The following is a 7,662-nucleotide window of genomic DNA, read 5'->3' as shown; positions in this document are numbered from 1 at the left end:
CCCTTTGACAGGTCTGGATGTCATTTGTAAATCCACATCAGAAATTGTCTTTATGCAGTCATTTTTTCACTGGACTGCCTAGAACTTTCTTGCTTTCCTACTCTGTCTGTTGTGCATGCACACTTTAAAAGAATAAATACCCAATAATCTGTACCTTGGAAACTCTAGAATCAGAGAAGAAGGTAGATGGCCAGGAGAGCAACTGAGGAAAAAGCACGACAGGAGGAGGAGCTCCGGAAGCAGGAGGAGGAAAAAGACTGATTTATGAAGAGCAGCAAAGACAAGCTGAAGAGGAGAGGATCCGCCGGGAACAGGAGGAGCAGGAAAAACTCGCAGAGCTTCAACAGCAGGTCTGTGCCTCCAGCTGTGCTTCTGGGAGAAGCTGTTGCTGTGGCTCCAAGAGGGTTTTATTTGGTTTTTCTTTCACAGAATGGTTTTGACAAATCTCTGTCAGGCATGATGTGAGGCTGAGTTCATCCTGTCTGAGATGGATTTGAGGCTGGCTGTAGGTGCTTTCCTTGCCCTGGTCTCTGTGATTTATATTTTTTTCCTATCAGTTAATAAATTCAAGCGTGGGCAGAAGCAGCTATTTTGGAATACTTTCTTTTAGCCATCAGGGATGCTCTTTTGCATATGTAAAATATTTGTACTGAGCCCACTTTATCAGCAGTCTGCTATGCGTTACAAGGAGATGGTCTGTCTGGAAAGTAACCTGGATTACTCTGATTCTTCTCAAAGAAATACTGGTAGCGTTTCCAAGTCTGCTTTTCCTGTTGCTGAATAGTCTTCTACAGCAAGTATCTGTGTACCTTTACAAAGGCAGCCTTTGAACTGAAGGGAGCAGTTCTGCAGAAAGCAGGCTTTCCTTAAATTAGATTAATTCTGAAAACGAAAGCAGTTTTACACTGAAGTTATTGGTGTTCAAAGAGCTGTATCTTACGAATGGCTTTGCTGTGTGCCTGGATATTTCTTTAAATGTTTCTTAACAACAATTACTCAGAGTGTTAACTATGTTTCTGTCTTCTTTCCAGTTAACTGGTAAAGATTTTCCAGTATAGAAGGAATAGATGTTCAGCACCGAGTGTTTTGGTAGCAATACCCGATTGCCAAGATTTTTAAGTTAACTTTGGCACATATAGAATTTAATTGCTGTCTTGTTACTTTATAGATTGTCCTTGTTAGCCAAATATTCATCCCAAAACGTGGTCTGAACAACAACATTCAGTAGCTCAGCAGCATTCAGAACATTTGCATTATCTCAGTATTGTTGGTTTCAGTTTCTGAATGTCATAGTGATATGTATTTCATGTCAGTAACTGGGTAATTGACATTTAGTTGTAATGTGTGGTCATATTAAATAGTGATTGTCTGATGTTCCTGTCTGTTTTGAACCAGATTCTGGAACTACTTTGCTTTTTACTGCTGGGAATGAGTTATGCACTGGGTGCTCTCTTGTTTTTGTTTTATTTTCAGAGAGAAGAAGCTGAAGCAAAAGCTCAAGAAGAAGCTGAAAGACAGCGACTGGAAAGAGAGAGGATTATGCAGCAAAATATGCAGGAAAGGCTTGAAAGAAAAAAGGTAGCCTGTTTTGAATTCTCAGCCTAAAATGAACAGGCAGAGTCTCAGATGTGATTAAATAGAAGTGTGTTTTTTTAAACAACTCTGTTTTCTTTGCCAACTCTGGTTTGTGAAATTTAAAAACAGTGATGAAAATAGAACACTCATGAAATATGAAAATATATTATGACGGATAAATTTTAACCAGAATGCTGAAGTATAAAGCTCTGTATGTCTTTGTAAATGTTCTCCATGTTTTAACAGAGAATCGAAGAAATAATGAAAAGAACACGAAAATCGGATCAAAACGAATCCAAGGTACTTTTTTGATTGCATCTGTATAATGACAGAACTGGACTTTTTGCCTTGTATCCTGTCTTCCTATGTTATCCTTACACAAAATGGCTTCCACAGAAAGTGCAAAGTTCTGGTGCACCAGAATAATTTCCAGTAGCTTGCCATTGCACACATTTTGCTGCTTTGCTTGCTGCCTGAGGAGTCTCTGTTACATTTGTGTTTAAGGCCTATAGACACAATGTTATCTGGTGTTACCATTTCCAGATTGGTTTTTAAACCTCTGTTTTAACCAAACACTGGTTAGTAATGGATTTTTTTTAACTGCCTGCATTCTGCCAGGACTGGTTTTTCCCCAGAAACTTAGATTTCTGGCATCATGTGTTTGCTTAAAGCAAGTCTTGGGTTATCTTTGGATTGCTGTTGCTACAGTAAACTGGATGTGTTTTTGTTAATGCAGTGACCTAAGCTTTGTGAAAAATTGTGCATATTGTTTTTCTTCTTTGAACATTAAAATATTCAAGTCTTCCAATAGCTGAAAATCAATAAAAATTTAGTACACACATTGGAGATACGAGGGGAAAAGGAACTCAGAAATAATAGGTAGGAGGTGGAAGTGGGTCCCACAGGCTCTGGCTCAGCAGTTGCTTGGTGACCTGGTTGTCTGTGAGCCTTTGAACTCATGTAGCCTCACTTCTGGGCACAGAATGGTCTTGTGTGGGAGCTGTGACTGAATTTGTGAAACTGTGGAGTACTGGGAATTGTTCCAAGTAACACTGTGGCAATTCAGTTGCAGAATGAAGGGAAGTCTACCTTGGAGGTGATGGAGGGAGAGGATATTGAAGAGGAGGAAGAGTTAGGACTTGAGAAGACTGACCAACCAGGTAAGGAAGCTGAGTCAGGCCTGGGTGGCAGTGAGTCTCAGTGATGTTTAAGCTCTGTTGAAAAGGTCAGTCCTACCAGCACTGGGACGGTCTGAGACACCAGTCCCAGAGATGCCAGGGGGACTCCCTTCTTGAACAGAGAATCACTCAAAATTATTTGAGAGTGAAACACAGGCAGCACACTTTCATTTTACAAGTGGATTTTAAAAGATGAACAAATTTCATGCTGGTTTAGTCAGCTTTTCTATAGACAAATGAATCTATTGTAGCCAAGTGCCGTGGGTTTTGGCTAGGAAAGGTTATTTTGGTATTTTATTTATTTAGAATAGCAATTCTACTATTCTTGCTACTCAAGTTCTTTTTTTTCCCTTCTATTTCATTTTTTCTGCCCCTACCTCCCTCAATATTCAGGAAAGCTAAATGGTGTTGACTTGCTCCAGGAAGTCAAAGGGGAGGCAGAGGATTGTTTAGAGACTGCACAGGGCATGATCTCTGCAGAATCTGAGGCACAAACTGAGTCAGAGTTGAAGGCCAGTGAAGTGTTCATGAATGGAAGTGACTTGAAAAGTGACGAGGGGTCTCTGTCTGTTACTGAACGAAAGGATTCCAGGTGAGTCTGCTGTACTGGGGGAGCACTTAGCTCTCACACAAGAAGGATCTTCTTAACTTGAACATAGGTTCAAGTTAAATGCAGTGCTGTCTGCAGCACCTTGCTGGCTTTGTGGTGTCTGTGTGCCTTTCTCCAGCCATGTGGTGTGTGCTGTCAGCTCACAGCCTCACACAGATCAGCTAGCTCAGGATAATTCTTTGTTTAGATGGCACCATGTTAACTTTGCTGCCTTTGCTGAGAAGTGAGACACACAGCCAGCACCATGGCAGTGTTGATTATAAAAGCTGACATTGGCTTGAAACCTTTTCCATTGAAATGCCCAGCAGTTCTTCTCATTAACAAAACATTAAACAAGAGGGAGGAGGATAACCCTGGAAAGGAAAAATAACTTACAGAAAGCTCTAGAGCGCTTTTGGTTGTACTGGAGCACCAGATACAATGCAGAAGCCTCCCTTAGTAAGGAATTTGAGTTTTTTACTATTTCAGATTTTAATTTTTTTAATGTAAAGCATTTTCATCTACTGCTAGAAAATTTGTCCTCTGGTGCGTGTTCCATTTGCTCTTCAAAATCCTAATAATGTTTTAGAAATGACATTGTGAACACTTTCTTAGAGTGATGATAGATGAATGTCATTCCTCCAGTGATGGAACATAAAGATATTTCTAAGTTTGTCCTAGGAATGAATGAAAATTGATCTGTAATTTGGGTTTAGCTTTTGAATCTGTTTTAAATATTGCTGGTCTTCTGAGACTTAGTTTTGTGTGTTCAAAAAGTCTTAGCTGGAGAAAAAAAGGAAAAATGCACCCTACAAAAATCAAGACTTAATGATCAAGGCTTTAAACTTGTTACTTTCTTACATCAAAATTCTAGAGCCAGAAACCTTACCTGAGAGCTGTTAGTATAGTAAAAAGTGGGTATATATGGCCGAGTTTTTCTTCCCCATTGGCTCTTGAAGGTGAGATCTTGTGTGGCAGCTGGAGCTTGTCTCAGAATGCCCTGTGAGATATTCAGTGCTTTGCAGAGTATGCAGAGTGTTAATTGTCCTGTAATCAATGTAAAGGTTAAACATGTGGAAACTGCAATACAAGTACTCATTCTCCTTTTTTTGTAGCCATCCTGCAGAAGAAATGGTTATCGATGACTCGGGGAAGCTGGATGTTCATGAAGCTGATCACACAATTGAACTTATTCAGAATCTTAATGGAAAATCTGGTTCGTGGACTTTTGAGGAGTTCATTGACGTTGGAGTACATTCCAAGTCAACCAAACTGAGCTCAGACAGCATCTCTGCTGGTAACTGTAATCAAAACTTGAATGATGCTGCTACAATACCTTCTAGTCCCAAATTGTCTTTTGAGGAAGATGGTGCAGTGAATTCATTGACCAAACCTATAGATGCTTCATCAGGTAATCCCAGCTGACTTCCCTGTCTGTCTCTTCCCCTGGCTAGGCAGTTCACTTCCTTGCATTTTGTTCTCCTTGCCTTAACTACAGCTTCTTATTTTCAAGGCACTTTTTCCAATGTGTAGACTTTGAGGGAAGGCTCTTTCTTTAGTACTTTTAACTTGAATTCTGTCAAAAGGAGTCACCAACTGATGCCTTTTTAGGGACTTGCTAAGGCCCAACATTAAGGCTCTTCCAAAGACACCGCTGAGCCCTTGTGAAGTTCCAAACAGCATTGAAGCTCATATATTGTACTCCAAGGTTTTTCTAAGATATGTTAAATGGCACATGTTACTTTGCAAGATACAGAACAGTTCAAAAGGTGTCTGATGTAACTCTACACACCAGACCTTTCCACTCCTAGGCATGTTTGATGCTGACCTGCTTGGTCTTACAAGGTCTCTTCAGACTCTTAGCAGTGTATTAGCTGTCCTCTCTACTTACTGTACAATACTCTTTTACTTCACCAAGGCAAGTAACACCAACCTGAAATTTCACAGGTGGTTGTGTTACATTTTAGGAGGAGTAATAAAGCTGTACACAAAATATTCTGAGTTTTCTGAAAGAGGCAGGGCTGCATCTCAAGCCACATGTACTTAAGAAGCCAAGCCCTGATGCAGTACAGTGCATAGAAGAGATATGTGTCAGAGAAGCTTCAGGAAGTCAGTTTGTGTAAGAATGGACTTTCTGGTGTTGGAGGCAAACCCCAAAGGGCCATTTTCACAGGAGATCTCTTTCCTTGGGATAAATGACTGTGTGATCAGTTGAAGTGAATGCTAGTGGGAAAACAAGCCTTGCTATCCACATTTCCTTCCAGTGATGTGTAGCACTTTCTTTGATTAAAGTGTAGCACTTTTCTAGACTGAGCTGTATCCTGAGTCTCTGAGTCTCCTCTGTCGCTCTGCGTCTTACGAATTTCAGTTCCATGGGCGCGCCCTGATGGAGGCTTCTCTTGAGGCCACAACAGACTGGGCCATGGGAAGAGACAGATTTATTGTGGTTCTGCTGATCCCTTTCTGTTGTGATCAGACTCATTAACTTTTTAATGAAGGAAGCGTGGCCTTTTAATTTTGAGCTTGAAAATTTTTAGACTTAATACAGTTGAAGAATTCTGTACATAACTTTGAAAACTAATTTTCCTGTAAAAAGAAAGAAAACCTACAGTGCTAGTTTGGACTGTAAGTGGCCAAGTGGTTCTGTGCTCACTCCTGGATGTAGACTGGCAGTGATGATGGATACATGTGGCATACATGCAGTTACAATGGTTAAATGTTTTCTTCTCTTTGGACAGAACTGTGAACACTAGAGACCTGGAAATAATCTGATTGCACTTCAGTAATCCAGTGTTTTGTCAAGTACCGAAGGCCTTGTTTTGAAAAGCTGCTTGTTTACCTTTATCCATCTTCAAGTTTGCAAAAAAACACCAGGGGAGGGATGATAAACTAATTTGCACCTTGAAACATTTCAGGGAAACTGTTGTGCTAATGTTCATTTAGCTATTGTTAGATAAGGTTTCCTAGTTCAATTATTCCTTGTTTCCTCTTTACAGACTTTACAGTAACCTGATTGAGTCTTTTTTTTTAAATTTTCCTATCAGTATCATGTAGAACATGCCACTGGAGGCTCCCCACTTAGCCACAGACTTTGCATATTTCTAAAATGATCTTGATAAAATAAAAGACTCACTCAGTGTATGTTAAAGCTGAACTCCCTTTTTAATGTCTGGAAAAATGTTGTTGCTTGTTGGTTCATGTGCTATTTAAAAATGCAAAATTGAGTATCTTCACTTCTGAATGGAGAAGAAAAATTCCTTGTTATCTAATATGAAAATTTTGGCAGTTTCAAAATGGAAGTGTTCATCACTAATATGTTTTAATCTATTGGCAAACATCAAAACATTTTTCAGCACGTGCTCTAATATATTACAAAAATGTTGAGTCCATAGATTTGTCTGTCCGTGCAGTTTAAGGTGTCAGGCTTTTAAAAAGTGTTTTCCTTTTGAATTACTTATTTATCTACACTTACTGAAGTATTATTTTATTGTGTACATAACAGTATTAGACCATTGAAGTCACATTTTGTTCATGTTAATTATTCTAAGTGTTCCAGTTCCAGCTCTATATCAGCGGCTGCAAGCTGCATAGATATTTCCCTTCCTTTAAAACCTGCATTAAATAATCTATTTAACCTGAACTTGCCTGCTTTTTTCAGCATGAAGAGATTAACGAAGCATCTTCTGAAAATTGCTACTAAAAGTAATAATGCAGCCTTGTTCTGATGTCTCCTGTAACAGATAGACTGGATAGGTGATTACTTTAAAGAGTAGCTGTCTCAAAACCTGCTACCATTGGCTGATCCCTCAATTCCAGTGATGCATCCAAGAGCAGCTGTGTTTGCAGTGGGTTTGCTGGAACTACACCCGTTCTTTCCTCGACACCTCATTGCGACAGGAGCCCTCAGCCTTCTCCCTCTTGCTGTTCAGAAATACCGTAGAACTGTTTTAGACTTTAGAGCAGTGCCTTAGGTAAAAGGAGAACTGTATTTTTGTATGATAGCTGTTTGTTCTGGCAGAGACAATCATTCTAACAAAGATGCCGATATTTTTTTCTGTGCTGAGATTTGTTGGATGGTCTGATCCAGCCCTGTGTAAATACGTGCACACAGTTAAATAAACTTTGCAGTTGAACAATGCTTTATTTCTGTAATGTTCAATGTGACCTTACTAGGCCTCTCCACCCTTTGCCATGCTGACCTGCCTTGGGATGCACTCTGGTGCTGCTCTAACTGCTCCAGCTGCAGATTCCTAAATTAGCAGCCTCTGTGTGGTTGAGAGGGGATTTGCACTAACACCTTCAGCTCTTGCTGTGTTTGTC

General features: G+C 39.9%; 1 protein-coding gene across 2 annotated transcripts; it reads left to right on the top strand.

Annotated features, from left to right (window-relative positions):
- The first annotated feature begins 82 nt into the window (after positions 1-82).
- Positions 83-7,480, top strand: MAP7D3 (MAP7 domain containing 3). Of its 2 annotated transcripts, XM_086850840.1 has the most exons (7): positions 167-350; positions 1,474-1,578; positions 1,822-1,875; positions 2,642-2,735; positions 3,147-3,345; positions 4,458-4,753; positions 6,081-7,480. In XM_086850840.1, exons 2-7 carry the CDS (start codon positions 1,540-1,542, stop codon positions 6,086-6,088), a joined length of 690 nt encoding a protein of 229 aa, XP_086706966.1. In that variant the 5' UTR covers positions 167-350; positions 1,474-1,539; the 3' UTR covers positions 6,089-7,480. The 2 variants fall into 2 exon arrangements, with proteins under 2 accessions (XP_086706967.1, XP_086706966.1); XM_086850841.1 differs by having other exon boundaries at positions 83-350; positions 4,458-7,480.
- Positions 7,481-7,662: the final 182 nt, after the last annotated feature.

This window comes from Cyanistes caeruleus, chromosome 14 (genome assembly GCF_971803275.1).
Source record: "Cyanistes caeruleus chromosome 14, bCyaCae1.hap1.1, whole genome shotgun sequence".
Lineage (NCBI taxonomy): Eukaryota > Metazoa > Chordata > Aves > Passeriformes > Paridae > Cyanistes > Cyanistes caeruleus.
This window is presented reverse-complemented; position numbering and strand designations above follow the sequence as displayed.

Bases quoted from the DNA above. Each gene is read 5' to 3' on its own strand.
- MAP7D3 (XM_086850841.1), top strand. From the start codon at position 1,540: ATGCAGCAAAATATGCAGGAAAGGCTTGAAAGAAAAAAG. The intron at 1,579-1,821 runs GTAGCCTGTTTT...ATGTTTTAACAG, and splicing joins AAAGGCTTGAAAGAAAAAAG to AGAATCGAAGAAATAATGAA. The intron at 1,876-2,641 runs GTACTTTTTTGA...GTGGCAATTCAG, and splicing joins CGGATCAAAACGAATCCAAG to TTGCAGAATGAAGGGAAGTC.